The sequence below is a fragment of the Dendrobium catenatum genome, unplaced genomic scaffold (genome assembly GCF_001605985.2).
Source record: "Dendrobium catenatum unplaced genomic scaffold, ASM160598v2 fragScaff_scaffold_1608, whole genome shotgun sequence".
Lineage (NCBI taxonomy): Eukaryota > Viridiplantae > Streptophyta > Magnoliopsida > Asparagales > Orchidaceae > Dendrobium > Dendrobium catenatum.
Genome location: NW_021320070.1, coordinates 4,368,561 through 4,388,946, shown reverse-complemented (window position 1 = coordinate 4,388,946; position 20,386 = coordinate 4,368,561). Strand labels below are relative to the sequence as shown.

Here is a 20,386-nt window from a genome sequence, read left to right as displayed (position 1 = left end):
ATTTATTTATTTATTTATTTATTATAGTTCACCATTTAAAAGTGGGTAGAAAGTAGATGACAACTAGCAATGATGTGAGCTTTACTTTAAAAAAATTGATATAAATCATAGTATTTTTCTATGGATTAAACTTATTTTATTTGATTAATCAACTATAATTAATTAATTATTCTGAAAATTCTTGTGAAATTTTGTTGACTCAAATTTCTTATATTTAATACAATTTTTTTAACGCTTATATTTTAATGAATATTGTTTATTTAGTTGATATTGGATGAAGCTTGAACTATTCCATTTTAGTTCAATTTAAAAATTATTATAGTATGGGTGTTTATTTGTCTCAAGCCATATATAGCATGCATAGTTGGGGATGGAAGTAAAACAACGCAACGAAACAAACAAGAAAAAATAGAAAAGCAGCGAAATGTAAAGGGCACCAAGATTTAACGTGGAAAATTCTGAAATATGGAAAAAAACCAGAGAGAGACCAAAAAATCCATTATGAAAGTGGGAGAAATAAGTACAAATTACTCTTCTCCCTCACTCGCTTTTCGTTTACAATGTTTTCATTCTCAAAACATAAGAGAGTTATGTAAATAACACAAGGGACACAACCTTTGAATGAAAAAAAAAACTTATTGGTCCGCCTCAAAGCGCTGTGACCCTCAAATCTCTGTCATCATGATGCTGCAGCACTCAAACCCGTAATTTTGTGGCGCTATGCTCTCTATCATTTCTACTATAAAACTTTGACGTGTCGGGGTAATCTGGTACAGGACGTCGAGATGCACTAGTAGAGATTCTAGAGAACGCCTAGGCGTTCGGATACACAGCACCGAAGCATTGTGCAAAACACCTGAACCCAAACAGAGTCATTTTTTAAATCATTTCATTGCCATTCATTTTCTCTTTCTTCTTCATATTTTCATTATATTAAAAAATAAATAAATAAAACAATTTAGTTGCTAACACTAGTTCACATTAATATTATTCCTACATAAAAAATTTGCCTCATAACAACATCATAATATTGAACTCCATGCCACAGTTGACATACTCTTGAATTAGTAGTCGGAGATCAACACCAATATCATTTGCTAAATTTTTCTCTCCAAGTATATTTTCAGTCAGAAAGAAAGAAGCTTATAACTATGATCAACATTGTGCTCCTTTTGGTCATCCACTAAATTCATGAATATATATTCTCCAATCAAAATCTACTTTATATGAGTTGAGGGTTTCATTGCTTTCAAAAGAAATTTTTCAGTACAAAAAATTTTCAAAATAGAAACTTTGGTAATAAAAAATTATTTTAAAAACAGTTAGAAAGATATCTCAAACAAAATCTTAAAATCATGCCTAAACTAACTGATCTATTATATATCATTGTCATATATATTACTATTGTTAATATTATTACTACCCCTAAACTGAAATAGAATTGCATATTCAGCTTGGAATAGGGCAAATTAAGATAAAATTGTAAGGAGCTTTCTTAAGTTTGAAATGCCCATCACAATAATATCGATTACCCATCGAGATTTAGGGTGGCTGGTAGGCGAGCACGGTTGGGAACCTCCCATCCCGGGTTCAAATCTCCTCTGCTACGGTCTCGCTTCTTCAGTGGGGCAAGGCAAGTTTGGGCCCGATACCGATTGGTGGTCTCGCTAGGTTTCGCCGATGGATTAATTATGCCACCAAGCACTCCTTTTATAGTGATAGCAGGTAGATACCCAGTTCCAAAAAAAATTTCAAAGATCAATTTGTAATAAATGTTTGCCAAAAATAAATATTTTGCAAATAGGAGGATATGAATAATAATCATATTTTGATGGCTGTCGCGATGTCCGAGGCATCATGAAAGTTGCAACAATTTTCAGAATTTTTACAAACTGATACTCATAAGAAAAATAAAAATAAAAATTAATAATTATAATCTGTAAAACTGATACTCAAACGATTAAAACTTTTCCCCCAAGCTGTTATAGGTTAATAGAAATTATGCCAACATCATGATTGACGTCATCCAAAGTCAGTTAACTATTTATTTAGATTGAAAGGTGTTTGATGAAATGTCTTCTTGAGACTTTTGAAGTGAATGTTGATAGGAAGTACTTGAGTTCGCAAGTAATCCTATCGGATCTATTTAAGTTCGTAAGTAACCGTAATGCGAAATTGATAAAAACAGTAAGAATACTCAAGATTGGAGATGAAACAATCAAGAAAATAATAGAACTCAATTAAATACTCAAAGTAAAATAAACTAGAATAAAAGATATAATTGATCCTCTATTCGAAAAGAGGATCGTCGCTCCCAAATCTCTAGATAAGAGTCTAGAGCCCAAAACACCAAAGAGACTACAAGAAGACAATAATCAAAGCATGCCTAACCCTAACCCCTTCATGCCTTTTAAGCAGCCCTCTCCACCTCTTTAAAAACTTCCTAATATTAAATAATATTTAATTAATTCTTTTTAATTAATTAAATCCACTTTTCTAATATAAGATATTATTATTTAATACAAAAGATATCAAATCTTTTTTAATTAATTAAATCCAAACAAATTGTGCGTGGGCCCCTCCCTTAGGTGGTGTAGGAAGGAGGCGGTTTGACCTGCCTCCTGTACACAAGTGTCGGCCGCACCTGGGCCGGCTGAAGTTGAGTCGGTTCCTGTGGAACCGACATATTAGATGTTTAGTGAAGTATTGGACATACAACTTGATATTGTCTTTCACGAATGATCAATGGTGAGACCAGCTATGTTCTGATGTCGACGAAGGCTTTACATGAGATGCTCTACTTTGGTTGAGGCTCAAAAACGAATATTTTGTTTAGGATAATTTTTTTATTGTTTTATAAAATAATTTTTTAATACAAAAATTTACTGAAAAGATACCCCAAACAAAGCCGAAAAAAATAATAGCAAATGAGCAAGAAGTGAGTTCAATGGAGAGAGCAAAGAGAAAATAACTCTTTAGAAGTGTTAAAGAGAACATTTTATGATACAAAAATTCTTTGAAAATAATGAAAAAATAATGGACAAATAAAAATTATGAATATTATTTAAAAAGCAAAACAATAAATAAGTTATCCCAAATAAAACCTAAAGTGTTGTTGGTAGCACTTAGGATTTGATTTAAGTAGGATTTCATAATCTTCTAAATCCGGATTGTGAAAATCCTGAAAACTGTTTGGTAACATTCATGATAAATCCTATTAAATTCCGTGTGACTGTTTGGCTATAGAGCAGACTTCAAAAGCGAACTCTTCCTCTAGAGCCAATGGATTTCCTAAACACGGCAGCAAAAAAAAAAAGATTTCGGAAATTCGAGATTTAGCACAAAAAGGCGGAATTTTCAGCCTACTACAACTTTCATTTGCTGTGAGATTTGGTTTTACATTTTAGGCCGTTTGACTGGATTCGCTCAAATCCGCCTCAAATCCAGCGTAAATTCTGCTACCAAACAGCCCCTAAGAGATGGCCAACCAAGATTCGATTAAGTAAAATCAGCAAAAGCAATAAGTCTGCAGTAGAGAGCTAGTGGCGAGGAGCTCACAGACTTGCAATGCTTAGGCCTGAGATGACACTGACATTAGGGATAAGTAAAGCACTTGCTCTTTTTGGAAAGGTTAGTGATGAGGAGATCCACGAAGGAAGTGATGGTCATCTCTTAGGGGCTTGTTGTCGAAGTCCTATGATTGAATTCCATCTATATCATATATCTACCTATTCCTATTATGAGAGAATCATAGGCAGCGTAAAATTTGAGGAAGAGAAAGAAATGTCATAGCTAAAACTTAAAATATAATGATTCATTGGATAACGGCTAGATAAGATAGGATGCCAGGGATATGGTATTGGGGATGAAGAGGAGTAAACACCACAACGACAAAATAATAGAGAAAGTAAAAGCAACAGGAAAAATAAATAACACCAGAATTTAACATGGAAAAACTAGCAACACCACACCAAGAAATCCATTATAAAAATTGGGATAAATAAATACAAATTTTTCTTCTCTCTCACTCTCTCTTTACTTCTCTTCTCACATGCACTGTTCTCCATGTCTAACACTACATAAATACAAGAGAAAACAAAGTGAATAATCCCAAGGGACGCAACTTTCAAAAACAAGAAAAAAAAATTGTCCAGTCCATCTCGCTCACACCTGTCTAATGACATTGTGGCGCTCAAAATTTACCCCACGAGCCCCAACCCCCAATAACATCAAAAATGACAAACTTGAAGTTCAAGGCAACAGAACAACCTGATTGATCAACACAATCAAATTTCACACATAAAATAAGGTTGCAGTTGGGAATTATTATTGCGTCCTCCCACCTGACGTAGAGATGCGTCCTCCCAGAGCTAAAATCACGCTAAAAAACGACATGGAAAAACTAGCAACACCACACCAAGAAATCCATTATAAAAATTGGGATAAATAAATACAAATCTTTCTTCTCTCTCACTCTCTCTTTACTTCTCTTCTCACATGCACTATTCTCCATGTCTAACACTACAGAAATACAAGAGAAAGCAAAGTGAATAATCCCAAGGGACGCAACCATCAAAAAACAAGAAAAAAAATTGTGCAGTCCATCTCGCTCACACCTATGTCTAATGACATTGTGGCGCTCAAAATTCAAGCTGGGGGTAAACTAAAATGACAAACTTGAAGTTCAAGGCAACAGAACAACCTGATTGATCAACACAATCAGATTTCACACAACATAAGGTTGCAGTTGGAGGATAGGAGAAGCGGCAGATCAAAGATTAGAGGCCTTTGTATGGATTTTTTCTTCATTATTATTATTATTATTAGTTGCATAAATCATGGATGCATCACTCCAACTCACAAGCACCATTATAATCCAATAATATTCATTACAATAAAAGTAACTAGGATAACACTAAATATATCAAATACTGGTTGAGTAGATCTGCTCAAAAACTAAAAATGGTCAAATTAAGAATCCAATAGTTTAAAAGACATTTAATCCCAATAAAAATAAGAGAATTAACTTCAAATTGATGATGCACAGATGTGTAAATTTAACAATTTTAATTTTGAAATTCCTACTTTATTTTCAAATCATGATTCATTAGTTTGGGCAAGACTGTGCTAGCAAACATGATAATCATAGGTGATTAAACTAGGAGTTTGAAAATCTAAAGATTGTGTTTTAAATACATTGAGTTTTTTTTTTTGGTACCTTTAAGCCAATTAAAGCAAATTCACACACATCACATACACAAAGCTCAAACTCAAATCCTCTTGATTGGTAAACCAAAGCTCCCAACAACCAAAATAAGGTAGATCAAACAAAAGAGCCATACATTTAAAAAAAAAAACTAAAGACAAGTTGAATAAAGTGAAATAGAATCTAATTCAATCAAATTTACAAGGGTCAAAATATTGACCAAATCAATCAATCATGATTTCTAAGGTGATGACTACCCCTTCTAATATGAAGCCAGGGGAGATATTTGAGGTGAACACTCTCATCACACAAAAACAAAATCAAAGGAGCTAAAATAATCAAATGTATGTATGTTAATATAGTTTTCTTACCTTTACATGAATGTCCCATAGTCCTAGACGGAAAATTATAAATCCAAGATTTAGTCATTCATAATGCCAAGGATTTTTCTTTCAATAAGATTTTAAATCTACAAAATATTGATTTGCAAGATCTAAGCTGTTATTTTCTCCTCTAAAAGATTAGTTGGTCCAAATCATTAGGCATCTCCACTCTAAAATGCAGCCATTTATCCCCAATCGAATGTCATTTCTTCTTCTTCCATGCGCTTTTTGCAAAGGTAGCCATCTTTGGGATATTTTTCTCCTCTTTCACACGCTTTTTAAGTAAATCTCACAACGAATTTTTTTGGAATAGGTGAATAGTCCAATGCCAATATTGAACTCTCACTAATCACCTACTGAAATTTGGCATGCAATTTGGAGTTTGAATCGAGCAAATGACAGAAGGAAGACACTGGTTTGGAGTTTGATTGGAGATAGTATTAGCCTCAAAAATTTATCACACTCACATACCACATTGTTCAAATACCCAAAAGCCAGCCAATGTTTCATGGCTTCTGTTCAAAACTAGAGTAACAATGCACAATACATCACGCAACCAGAATACACTGCAATTCAGAAATGCAAACAACATGCTTAAAAAAAACATAACTGCAATGAGAAAGCGACAAGATTTCCAACCAGTTTCAGGCAAACTATGAATATGCATTAATTTACTCAAAATTTAATAACTTATATTTTCGTTTCCACAAATTCCCAGCAGCAAGACAATAGCACTAAACAACAAAGAATCTCTTTTCAAATTAAATACTCTATAATCAATTAATCATTAAACAGGCCAACATCTACAAGTAAGAAATTCATCAGATATTATAACATGACATTCATATAACACAAACAAATCACATTAAGAAAAATTTAACAGCTCCATAATCAATTATTCAAAATGACTTTCAATTTTTGATATCTAAAGATGACCGGATTCTTGATTAAAATCCAAGAAGATATCATAAGTTTTCCTGCTAATTACATATCCCAAACCAGAGAGTAAAGCAAAATCTAAACCTAACCCTAACTAAAATAAAACAACCAGCAAAAAAACAAGGGGGGAAGATGAACCGGATCTAAGAACTTGTGAACTTAGTAACGGCCTTGGTTCCCTCAGAAACCGCATGCTTAGCTAGCTCCCCAGGCAGAACAAGCCGAACCGAAGTCTGAATCTCCCTGGACGTGATGGTCGGCTTCTTGTTATAACGAGCGAGGCGAGATGACTCCTGAGCGAGCTTCTCGAATATATCATTAATGAACGAGTTCATGATGCTCATCGCCTTGCTAGAGATGCCTATGTCGGGATGAACCTGCTTCAACACCTTGAATATGTAGATCTTGTAGGTCTCGACTGACTTCTTGGCCCTCTTCTTCTTCCTGTCGCTCGCAGCGCCAACCTCTTTTGACGCCGGAAGCCTCTTCTCCGCCCGCGGCTTCTTTCCTGCGGGAGCTTTCTCGGACACCCCAGCCTTCTTCTCTTTCTCTTCCGCGGGCTTCTCTGCGGCGGGTTTTTTCTCTGCGGCGAGCTTCTTCTCGGCCTTTGGAGCCATTAGAATAACTGATCTTGCTAGATAGAGAACAGCGTGAAAACGAAGGATTTGATAAGTACGTATGCTCGGAAGGGTTTAAATAGTAAGGTGTTGTGAATGATCATAGGGTGGCTTCGTTCTCACACAGATTCATGAGCTGGCGCTGTTTGCACCGTTGATTTGTAATTGAAATCTTAGCTTTTGGACAGCCGTGATAGGACTAGGTTTGGTCTCGGACTCGGTCAATGGAACAAGCGCGGTGATCGCTAATTTCCCCAGGGAAATTTTTAAAAGTAAACATAATTAGCGAGATAATAATATGAATAAGCATACCATTAATAGAATTTAAAAATAGTCAAAGTCGTCTATTTAATAGGCAATTTATGTCGAATCAAATGAGGACGTGGCAGATGATGTGGCATACGTCGCTCGTTTATTGGGCGATTTAGTCATAATTAAAAATATCACTTTTCCTTTCCCAATCCAATCTTTGTTCTTCATCGTCTCCATCCCTCTTAGGCTTCGTTTGTGATGGCTTTTTTTTGGTTTCTTAAAGAAGCTTCGTAGTACAAAAATTTTAAATTTTATATTAGGAAGCTGCTTTAAGAAGCAATAAGAAACCCGTCCCAAACAAAGCATTAGCCGCGATCAAGTGCTTTCCCTGTCGGGTGAAGGTAAGATGAGATTTTTTTTTTAATTTCTTATGTTAAACAAGTTAAATACATGTTGTTAAGTGTTTTTTTTTGTTCATAGAGATGTATAGATTTATTATTTGTGGTTTGTTTCTATAATTATTTGGGTAAATCTCTTTGTTTGTTGAAATAATTTCAAAATTTGTTTGGGACAAGTAAAGATTTATACATTTAAGAAGTGAATGTTGCAAATATTTTGTAGATTTGTGATTGTAGTTGACCTACATATTGAAGGTGGCAATTTTTGTGATAAATATACGTGTTTTTTGGGTTCTTTTGGGTTGGAGAAGATGAATGTTCGATACAAATATTTTTGAAATTTTTAATTTTTGTTTGTTAAGCAATGTTGATTATATTAGTTAAATTATGTGAAGTTAGTATATGTTGAAGTAAATATTTGTTGAAATAAGTATATGTGTTTGGAAATAGGTAAATTTTTAAAAATTTGTTTTAATTTGTTAAATTATTATTTGTTGCAATAATTTTGGTTATTTTGAAGTTATATTTATGCAACTTCGAATAAATTTTGTGATGAAAATTTGAATAAGCGTTAGTTTCAAAATATATGAGTTTGTGTTAAGTATATTAAAAAATGTGATTAATTATTTACATATCACATTTATCATAAAATAAATTAAATAATGTTGAGATTCACCCTCAGTAAATAATTTTGGCATGGAGAAGATGAATTATTTTAAGCTAATATATGTTAACGGTTTAAAGTTTGGGTGTAGTACGTTTTACATGTGTTTGGAAATAGACAATTTATAAAAAATAAATAAAAAATTAAAAATTAAAAAATAAAAAATTTATTAAAAAATTTTATAAATTATTTGGTTAAATTTTATGTGAGTTTGAAAAGAATACATTTTTTTCTATGTAATTATTTTTGCTATGTTTAATATTTTTTTATTTGGAGTCATTATTTGGTAGAGAGATAAATTAGAAGTAATTTATTGGGTATTAAAATTTTATATATTGAATTATTGTGGTATTTCGTTATGATATTATCATGTCAATATTAGTTATAGTAATTATAACTTGTGTTTAGCGAGTAGAATTAGTGTAAATTAAATTTGAAGTATATTAAGATTTTGTGATTTGTTTATATTTCATAGCGGAACATATGACTTCAGTAATGAGTGGACGTGGTGCAACCTTTATGCTTTTGTATAGAGGTAAGTTACAAGTGGATGATAAATTCGTGCCGAGTTATTCTGGGGGTAGGAACCGTCCCTTTCATGTGTTAAGAAATATAAACTTAGAGCAACTTAAGTTAAGGATAATTAGAGCATTGAAGTATGATCCTGCAAAGTTTTCTGTGAACTTAGAATGATGAGTGCCCGTGGGAAATAAGATTGTTCCTTCACATGTTGAGGATGACGACGTTTGTGAAGTATTATTATGCCAGGCTGAAACAAAATTTCTCATCTTATACGTTGAGGTCGAAGAGATTAATATGACTGGAGAAAATACTGAACCTCCAAATTCACAAAGATGTGAAACTTCAACCCAAGTTGAAAGGATTGATGTGATTGCTGGTCCTTCAAGGGTAGACGCAGTAGAAGAGCTTCTTCATTAGTGAGTTCCCTATATCACATATCATTAATAATTCAGTAGAATTTTTTTTATTGATCAATAAATGATTAATAATATTGATCAATAATATTTTTAATATAGTGATACAGAAAACCAACAGATGCAGGAACCTCCACTACATTCTGCACAATCAATCCCTTTGAATCATTACGATTATCAGACGATGATTAGTGGCTTTAGCGCTCAGTGCTCTGATGATGATGGTGCTAATCTTTTACCAGTGGATAATGGAGTTGCATATGGTAACGAGGAGATAAGAAATGTCATCCAAGATTACTGCTTTAAATCAGTTAGTAGCGGGGATACAATGGTGGCAAATAATAACTATCCTGAGATCTGCATGACTACACAAGAATGGGATCAAGAAATTGAGTTTGATGATGTTAATGATGAGGTGATGGATGAGGATGAATTCATGATTCCTAATGAATTAATTTAAGGTATGTGTTTCACAAGAAATAGTGATCTTCAATTTGCATTATAAGGCTGGTCATAGCCTCAAATACACATAAATTTACGATTTGTTGTGCAAAGAATGATAGCTTGGTGTCTCCTTGCCTATGGAGGCTTCATTCTGCCAAGAGCAAATGATTAGGTGGTATATGAAAAATCTCATCTATAAAGCACTGTCGTACCTGTGCCACTCCAATTCTTGAAAGTGGCCACTGTCAGTTCAACTTCCCAATTTATTAGTTTCTACATACTACCAACCATTAGAAAGCAAATGGACTTGAAGCCAAGGGAGATTATAGGTCGCATGGAATCTAAGTTCAATATTAAAGTTTCATGCATGAAGGCATGTGACGCTCGACAAAAGGCTATTAAGGTTATTTTTGGTAGTTGGGAGGAGTCATACCGTACTCTTAATTTATTCATGGATGTTATTTCCTCTACAATGGTTCAAACAGTATATAGAATTCAAAGCTCATAGGTCAATATGTTTCAAAGACTCATTTGTGCATTTGGTCCTTCTGTTACTAGGTGGATGTAGTGTCGGCCAGTTCTTAGTCTTAATGACATATCCTAGAGCCCCCTCGGAGCGCCTTCTGGTACGTTAAAATTGAATATAGTGTAAATTTCTTAGATGATATTTTTTGCGAAATAATTAATAATTTTATCTTTTAACTTCATAGAAATTTCTTCTTTGGAACTGAACGTGCTTTGAGACAACATTTCAATGATACAGATGATACACAACAGCAGAGGGATATAAACACGATTGCCGAGCTTTGTCGTGGTTTGCGTAGCCAGTTGTATATTCAGGATCAAGGATATTTTGATGATAGATGTGAGCATGATACACCATTTTTCATGGCCAAGGACGCTTCTTAGCATTACAGTGTATATGATGGACCATCTTCTTATCCTGATCAAGGTTCCTTTTGGGACTTCCTCAGTAACCAGGTGCCAACTGATTTGGAAGCATACCTCAGCCAAGATTTTTTACCAAGCTCCCTTCAGCCAAGATTTTTTACCAAGCTCCCTTCAAAGGCCACGACGACCTCCTCAGCATTACACTCCCGGCACTAATGCATTGCCACATAGGCCACGTAGGTGACGTTAGTTGATCCTTTTATGTACTTCGTTATGCTTATGCTATGGTTCATTTAAATTAGTACCCTCTTATTTATAAAACTTTTTACTTGACTAGTAAATGCACGTCAGTTTTTGTGTACAATACATGCAATTCTTTATGCATAGATAAATAGATCACAACTCAAAACTAATAATAATTTATAATTATTATAAATATTTATGTTTTTGTATATTTTGGATTATAAATATTTAAATATAAAATGAGTTTGATATATTTTGAATTTTAAATATTTATGTATAATTATTATCATATGTTATTAATTTTTTATTTAAGTAATACATCAATAATTTTGTTTGTCAATTAAAATTTTTTGTTGTTGTTTTATAAATTAGAAACTTATGTTAGAAATAAATTAATTAATCAATTAATATATTTTTGCATAAACTGATAGATTATGTAAATTTAAAATAATTTTACGTTTAATATATGTATACATCACTTAGTCTTAGTTTAGGCATATGAATAAATATTTTTTGTTATTTTATTATTTGTAAGGTATTTTGTTAAATTAAAAAATTTTTATGGATTAAATATCTTAATCAAATTTAAGCTTAATTCATTTATTTCTAACATAATTTTCTATTTTATAAAATAACAAAAAATTTAGTAATGTATTAATTACTTAAGTCATAAATTAATAATATATGATAATAATTACACATGAATATTTAAAATACAAAATCTATCCATCTCTTTTTGTATTTAAGTATTTATAATACAAAATATAAAAAAAACATAAATATTTATAGTAATATCTAATATTTATCTCTTCAAATATATGTTTTTAAAAAATGGATTTTAAATATTTATGTATGATTAAATATCTAAATCAAGTTTAAGCTTATTAGATATGCATGATGATCCTAAAATAATCAATATGTTTATGGAGATTAGAATATTCATCATATGGATCCATATTAGATAGTTTGAATCTCACTAAAATAGGATGTTAAAGAATTTTATTTATTAAAGTTAAAGAATTTACTTATTAAAGATGAATACTCTTGAAACTTGGGGTAGGAAGTAAGTTGATTACTTTCTCTCAAATTTCATAACACATCTCTTATAACATCACGAGGAGGTTCAACAAAGTGATTTTAATTTAAATCCTCCATGAATTATGGAGGATAAAGAACGGGTCAAATAATACTAGAACAATGTGTTAAACTGAAAACATTTGAATAATCTAGATAAGACTATGGTGGAGAAGGAATTACAACATGAGGATAGATTGTATGAGTGGCATTACTCCTAATTTACACGCACGGGGGAGAGGAGGGGGGGATCACCTTCATTATTTTTATTCAAATGTCCTTCATCATTAAGGTTTTAATTATCAATCATTAAAGAAGTATGCATAATATATTGAGAATATTTTCCATAGATGACACGAAACTATTATTTGCTTTAAAAATTGAGTCAGTAGAATATATGTTTTACGTCTTAATGTTATATAAAAATCCAGCACATATAGATAAAAGTTAAAAAACGAAAAAAAAAAAATTACATGAAAAACTCGAAAAGAGAAAAAAATCACATAGGGTATGTCCTATTTGAAAAAATCCACTACATAGTAAATGATACAAAAATCATTCATTCCTCACAATTGAAAAAGATAGAGTTATTTAAGAGAAATAATCAATTTTTTGTTTGAGGGATTACAGAAATTAAGTATCCACAAATGAACAATTAACACCAAATAATAGGCTTAATTTCACTTATAGGGATTGTAGAAATTTGATTTCCAAAAATGGACAGCTAATACCCAACTATAGGACTAGATCTTGTCAGTAGTCTAGGGATTATGGTGGCAATCATCATCCAAAATCATCGTTAATGACCACCACCAGTAATCACCACCATCATTTTAAGACTCTTGACAAAAGATTTAACTATGTTGCTTGGTATTAGGCTTTTTTCTATGAATGTAAGACTTCAGTAATCCCTAAAGAGGAAATCAAACTCTGCTGTTGAGTGTTAAGTAATCATTTATAAACACTTAATTTTTGTAATCTCCTATAGAGAAAATTAGAAATTTGATCTCAAATAAGCACATCTTCTTCATCTGTGATGAATGGAGGACCATCGTATTACCTACTATAGTAAAATTTTAAAACTTGGCCAGGATAGTTCTTTTCACTTTTTGGATTTTTCACGTTAAAAAAAAAATTGGTCTAACAATTTTTTTTATACGTGATGAATTTGTATACAGTGTTGAGACATAAAACATGCACTCTATCTACTCAAATTTTATAGCACATAACATCTTAGTTTACAATCAATTTCATATAATAGATTATTATGTCGCTTGCTCCTATAAAACAAAAAACAAAAAAAACAAAGAGGAAGAATTACAATTAAATTCCTCATCAACTATCAAGTATAACAAAGCAAATAAATATAAACTAAATGAATAAAATGATAAAAAGGTTCACATTTTGTCACAACTTCAAGCAAAGAAATGCATTTAAAAATAATGAAAATCATCGTCGTCATCATCATAGAAAAAATCAGGCAGCTCCGATTCTGTCCTGCCTTCCGTCCGTACTTGCCTCATCCATCTTCGAAAAGAATAGTTATGCAGCTTCATAAATGCTTAATCAATTAAAAAAAGAGAAATGTTACAAACATATATATCGCAAATTTATCATTGAAACAAGACTATGTTTATTCACTTTATTGTGCCTTTAGGCTTCCTTTGGGACGGCTTTTCTTCTTCTTTCTTAAAACATCTTTTTATTATAAAAATTTTTAAGTTTTAACCTAAAAAATTGTTTTAAGAAGCAATAAAAAAGCCGTCCCAAATGAAGCCTTAATTTAATTATCTTTATATATGATGCACCCAAGTAAAGAAAAAAAGGTAGAAATAAGCCGAGCCAAGTTTAACTCGCCCTCAACATAAACTTGAGCTACAGTAATCAATTCAGTTCAAGCTCAAGCTCGATTCTAAGACTTTGAGGTGGCAGAAGAGCCGGTTCGTTTATCGTTAAAGGAGAAAATGATTTTGATCCGAATAATTATTATAACAAAATGGTAAAAACAATGAGAAATTATAAGGAAAAAAAATAAAGATGCAGTACATATAAGAAAGTAAGATATATATTTTAAACATTTTCAACAATTTTATACTTAAAATTCTAAATATTAAACTATTTTAAATGTATCATATATTGATGTTATTTGAATGAGCCAGCTCACAAGCTATCGAGTCGAGTCATAACTGGTTCAAGTTTGACACATTAACTCATCGAGCTGAGCCAGCTCACCAGTTGGTCTAACTCGTTTACACCCCAAAGAAAAAAAATCATAATTGTTAAGCAAAAAATAGAATGGGATGTGATTAAATTGCAGAAGCACTTGTCATATTAAAAATAGGACGACAAAAACACCCTTAGGCTTTTTAATCCTCCATTTGATTTAAGTAGGATTTCATAAATGCTCTAAATCCGGATTTCGGAAACCTTAAGGGGCCTAAATCTTGAAAACTGTTTGGTAACATTCATGATAAATCTTGTTAAATCTCATGTGATTGTTTGGCCATATAGTGGATTTAACGAGCAGACTCCTCGCAAGCCGTTGGATTTCGTAAATTTGGCAAAATACAGGATTTTGAAAATATGAGATTTAGTACGAAAAGATGAAATTTTTGGTATATGGCGGACTTCATTTGCCGTGAGATCTGGCTTTGCATTTTAGGCCATTTGGCTGGATTTTGCTCAAAGCCGCCTCAAATCCGGCCTAAATCCTGCTACCAAACAGCCCCTAAAGACCCTCCTAATTCTTAAAAGATGAAAATATTTGATGGCCTTACATTTACGCGGAGACTCATCATTAGGCACATCATCCCGATCAATGAACTTCATTAGTCCATATACAGTCACAAATAGCACCGCGAGGATGTTTGATCTGAAGAAATTAGCCACATCCATGTTCTTCATCTTCTTCTTCTTTCCAGCAATTCTATTCTCTCTGGTTTGAGTTTCTCTTTGTCTCAATGGGTGAATGAAGGGAGGAATTTATGGTGATGAGTTGTTGCTATTTTTGGATTTTTTTTTTCCTTAAAATGGAAGCTTGTAGGGGGTATTGGTTGGGAGAGAGTCAAGGTTGTTGGATTTTGACCTTTTCCTTTTAGATTTAGTGGAACAGATAAAATAGAAAATTAATTTGGTTTGGAAATTTTGGTCGTAACAAAATATTGAGGCTTTATTTAGATGCTATGAATTTGAGTGGAAGAAAAAAAAATCTTAAAATAATTTTAGTTATTTGTGATGGCATTGATGTTTTTTTTTTTTCATTTATTTTATTTCATTTTTTTTTACCTTTTTTTCAAATTAAATAGTACATAAAATTTTGTTTACATGAAAAAAATAGGGGTAAGTAATATATATATTAATCAATAATATAATATGAGATTTAATTTAGGAAATATATCAATCAAAATTTTGCTAAAATTAAATATTTTACAAGACCCGAACCCGAAAATTCGACTCGAAAATTTCGGATTTGGGTTAAGGATTTCAACCCATTTTTAAAACTGGGTCTAGTTCAGGTTGACTCGAAAACCCGAGATTAATCCAGTTTGACCCTTTTTTAATTGATTTATGAGGGCTTTAGAATATTGCTATGAAAAAAGTAAGTGTCATTTTCAAAAAAATAATAAATCATCTTGCTCAAACTGAATTAAATTTTATTTCTTTTAAATTGATTAAAGTTTTTTTAATTGAATAAAGTTTTTTTTATTAAATTAAATCTTACTTTAATTTGGTTTAAGGTTAAATAAATCGAATTAAATAAAAATATTTTAATAAAACATAAAAGAAGTGGGTCAGCCTCGTGTTGACCTGGATCCGAAGTGGGTCGATTTCGGGTCCGAAAAATCGACCCATTTGCAAAAACGGGTCGAGTTAAAAAGTGTCGGGTCAGATTTGGATTCTTCTCGAACGCAACCTGAACCCCGCTTTTGACAGCCCTAATAAAAACTCATAATGTATAAATTAAAGCAAACACATTTAAAACACAAAATTTAAAAGAAGTTTATGCATAATTCCAATTTTTGCAAAAAAAAAATTGCACACTTAATTTGAATAATATTTAGAGAATAAAAATGATTTTTGGCATAAATTTAAATAGTATTAATTTAATTTTAGCATATTAAGTTTTTTATGGATTTATTTTATTATATGAAAGAAGTAACTAAAAGGCTTTTAAGATAAAATAAACCTTAAAATAATCATGAAATATCTATTATGAGCTCTGTTACACTTGTCTTGATCCATGTGAGTTAATTTTATAGTTCCAATAATCATTAGGAAGATCTGTTTACTATATAACATGTAATTGTAAACAAATAAAGAAGTTCTAGTAGTGTGTGAGTTTACTGATATATTTCTTAATGAGTTGACAAACTCATTAGAGCATCTCCAACCGAAAATCTCATTTTCACTCCAAAATGTCGTGAAACTACAAAATACCGCGATTCATCTGCAATCGAACTCCACTTTTCACACTTTTGCAGGTAACGGTCCTCTCTTCTTTCCCCCGCCAAGTTCGGTAGAGAGGTAAAAATGGCAGAGATGAACAGTGCAACGCCAATATTATTGGCATCCCACTTTTCACCCGCAGCCAAATAGCGGGAAATTTGCGGTTCGGCTGGAGCTGGCCAGGGTCGTCATTCAAGCGGTTGCAGTTCGGTTGGAGATGCCCTTATATGAATTTAAAAGTAGATTTTTTTTTTTATTGGTTGATACATATTATGTGAAATCCCTTAAATAAAAGGAGTAATTTTTAAACATTGAGGAGTCTACTACAGTTGCTACATGGATTATCATTAACGAGTGTGCATTAATTTATGAATTGGAGATGTTAGAATTATAGTTAGATTAACAGATTAGTAACCCAACTTATAAGAGAGGATCAAGATTGGAGAATAATACATAAAGCTAACTGATCAAGACAAGTCAGGAAAGAGGAAAAAAATTCAAAAATAATGATAATAGGATTATAATACTTGGAGGTTGGTTATAAGCTCCCACTTTTTGTGATTGAGAAGGGAAATTTTGCATAATTGCAGTAGTCTCATTGTGCATGTTATATTATTTTTCTTGGGAGTGTTGAGGCATACTGTAATATTCATCGTCTGAAATTTAGGTAAGTATATGCTCCTAATTATAATTTTAACTAAGTTAATAATTGTGATTATGATTTAGTTGAATGGTGTATAGAAGATTTAGAAAATGTGGGATTAGTAAGCAGAAAATTAGAAGTTGAAAATTTTATGTGCGAGCATTGCAGAGATATAGGCTTCGTTTGGGACGGATTTCTTTCTGCTTCTTAAAGCGGCTATCTAGTACAAAAAATTTAAATTTTGTACTAAAAAGCTGCTTTAAGAAGCAGGAAGAAAGCCATCCCAAACGAAGCAATATTCTCAAGAAAATGAGAAAAAATTGGGATTTGGGAAATGTGGCGGCCTGGTGGTGTTGCAATGGTGTTGAGGATGGAGTTAGGAAGTTTGGGAGAGTTTGAGAGTTCTGTTGGTGGGGTTGCGGCATTGGAAGTGGTAGCACTACGGCGTTTGATCGAATAAATATTTTTTGAATAATAACTATTTAAAGTCACTAGCTTCTTGTCAGGGAAGAAAGGAGAGGATGAAGAAAAAAAAAGGAGAAAGAGAGAATATGGAGTATGAAATCCAATTTTGTCTGTCCGACTAGTTAGGAAAATTGTAGGGCTCAAGATAGGCCACCCATACCTTATTTTTTATTTCAATTCCAAGGTATATAATGAAATATATGATTTTAAAAATATTTTTCTTAAGTTTTAAAAAATGTTTCACCGTGTAACTTTTTATATGTTATTTTACTCTCTGTTCTGGATAATTAGACTATTAGAATACAAAATTTTATCGGTTGGCTTGTTCTATATGAATTTTTATTTATTTTGAAAATTGGAAGCCTATCTGAAATGCAATAGATGAAGTATGTTAATTTAGTATTTTACACAGTTTCTGTAAAATTGATAAATTTTTTAGTACTTTGAGTTGACAACTAAAATATGAGGGTTCTCTGCACAAGTTGGTATATGTTACTACTTACTTTAAAAAACTTTAATTGCACATGGCATTGCAATATTGTGTTTTTCATGATATTTTAGAGTTTCTGAATTACAAAGAAAGACATTCTGAAACTATAAGCTTGGGCCCAAGGTGAAAATAATATGTAATTATTCTAATATGGAACTAAATTAGTTATGTACTGAAAATTCTATTATGTTTTGATTATGCTATGCACCTGTCTTAAACAAGTGGTAGGTGAAATATTGGGAGTAATAAAGGGCATAAATACAAGTGCATTACCAATTTAGTGTTTTGATTCTTCTTTGCCCTTGTCCATTACCAATTTTTCAATATAAGTGACAAAATATTATTATAGATTTAATGATGATTTTCTTAAATCGAGATAAGAACACAATATATTAGGTGTTATTATTGATTAATGTAACTATTTGTGAGGGATAAAATGGCACCCACCGTTATGGGGCTTTATGTAGTACCCATCTTTATTGTGTTGAATGGTAATGTCATATTTACCTATAGGTTTTGAAGTAGTGTAAATGAAATATTGATTATTGATTGAATTTAAGCGCAACATTTTAAATGTAGATGGTTGGATCATTTGAGAGGGTTATACAAATGTTAAATTATTTGAAGAAGTTGTGTGTTCTTAACTTTGGAATTTATTTAGAAGATCGTAGGCTTTTCATTTAATTTACCCCCAACAATCATTTATGGCATAATATTGATATGCACCATAAGGCACTATATCATAGAAGTTGCAAAATATTGCCACAATCATATTGAATCGTGATAAATGGGGATTGATTGGATTAAAGCTAGCTGATGGTACAATTAAGAATGTTAAAATCATTAGAGAAAGATTGAAAGCAGCACATGATCGGAGGAGTATGTTTTGTTAAGATAGGCTTACTATTCTTCCCACTTATAATTTAATGATTTTATTTTTCATTTGTTTTCTTATATTTTTTCATATGGTTTTTAGTGAATTGAAAACTTATAATTTATTGATATACTTCAATGTGAATTGCTATTTTCTAGATTTTGCATTCTTGTACATTTTTGTGTCATTTTAACTAGTTGTTATTCCCTATGTGCTATCCTAAGCATTTTACATGTGTGGATACGATCTAATGTAATTTTGTGTATACCCCATACATTAAATATCATGTGGTAAAAATGACTTCATTATGTTTATATAACCTTTATAGATCCATATTCATGAACTAGTTATTATCCAATGATGTGCCATGTGATCTATTTGATATGTCATCATGTTATCTAGGACATATAAATACAATTGAATATGTAGATTGGATTGAAATATTGGCCGAAATGAATGCTTGTTGGTTGATTGATTTTATAACAAGTGCGTATGTTGCCTCTTATGCCTAAATGGAGGCATAATGAAAAATATGAGTAACTAGATATGATTATCGGTAGATATGCTTGAATGAAGTATATGAAATTATATGATATTAATAAATGACCAATGAATAAATGTTAAAGCCAATTATTGCTCTATAATTAAAATAACTAATACGATATTGATGCATTGATTCATACTAACACATCTCTTTATATGTTCTAAATGATTGACATGTTTACAACTAAACATGACTTGAAATATACATTAATTCATCATGATACATAAACTAACATAAACCGCTATTCAAGCTTCATAAATGTAGACATACATTGATTTGGATGGTTATGCATAATACATGTACTTACACTACAACACTACATGATGTGGTTCATCAATATGATTCATAATTATATTTATAATTATAAAATATAAACATGCATATTATTTTCTTTTATGTGAAATATAATCTCTAAATTTTTGTAAGATACTGACATTATACTCACTTTATATTTGTACCTGTGCTATTAATTTATGGGAAGGGCAATGAGGCTAATGCATAGAGAATGATTTGGCACACGTTGAAATTTATGCCGTACATGTTCTCTTTTTTTAATCGTGATTACATGTATGATGTTGATGTTATACATGGATAAATGATAAAGATTATGCATGTGATTCTTGTAGATGTAAATGATAATAATATTAATGAAAGATTTAGTTTATTTTATTCCATAACTACTATTTTATGGTAGATAAGAGGCTTGATGTTTGCATACAAATGTATTTGAGGGAACTTTTTATGAATGATATGAATCTATTGATATTGAAAGATTGAATAAAGATTCTCATTTTTTGTCCCTCTCAAACTCATTGTGCTTTGCTCAATGCAGAAGTTCCATTCCGATAGGAGCATGGCAATCTACGCCATATCCATTA

The 20,386-nt window shown here is 31.6% G+C and overlaps 1 protein-coding gene across 1 annotated transcript; it reads right to left on the bottom strand.

The window, feature by feature from the left end:
* Positions 1–6,504: 6,504 nt before the first annotated feature.
* On the bottom strand, positions 6,505–7,184 carry LOC110105544 (histone H2B.11). Its single transcript, XM_020835098.2, has one exon. It carries the CDS (start codon positions 7,143–7,145, stop codon positions 6,672–6,674), a length of 474 nt encoding a protein of 157 aa, XP_020690757.1. The 5' UTR covers positions 7,146–7,184; the 3' UTR covers positions 6,505–6,671.
* Positions 7,185–20,386: the final 13,202 nt, after the last annotated feature.

What these genes read in the sequence shown, in the direction of transcription:
- LOC110105544 (XM_020835098.2), bottom strand. Translation starts at nt 7,145, where the DNA reads ATGGCTCCAAAGGCCGAGAAGAAGCTCGCCGCAGAGAAAAAACCCGCC.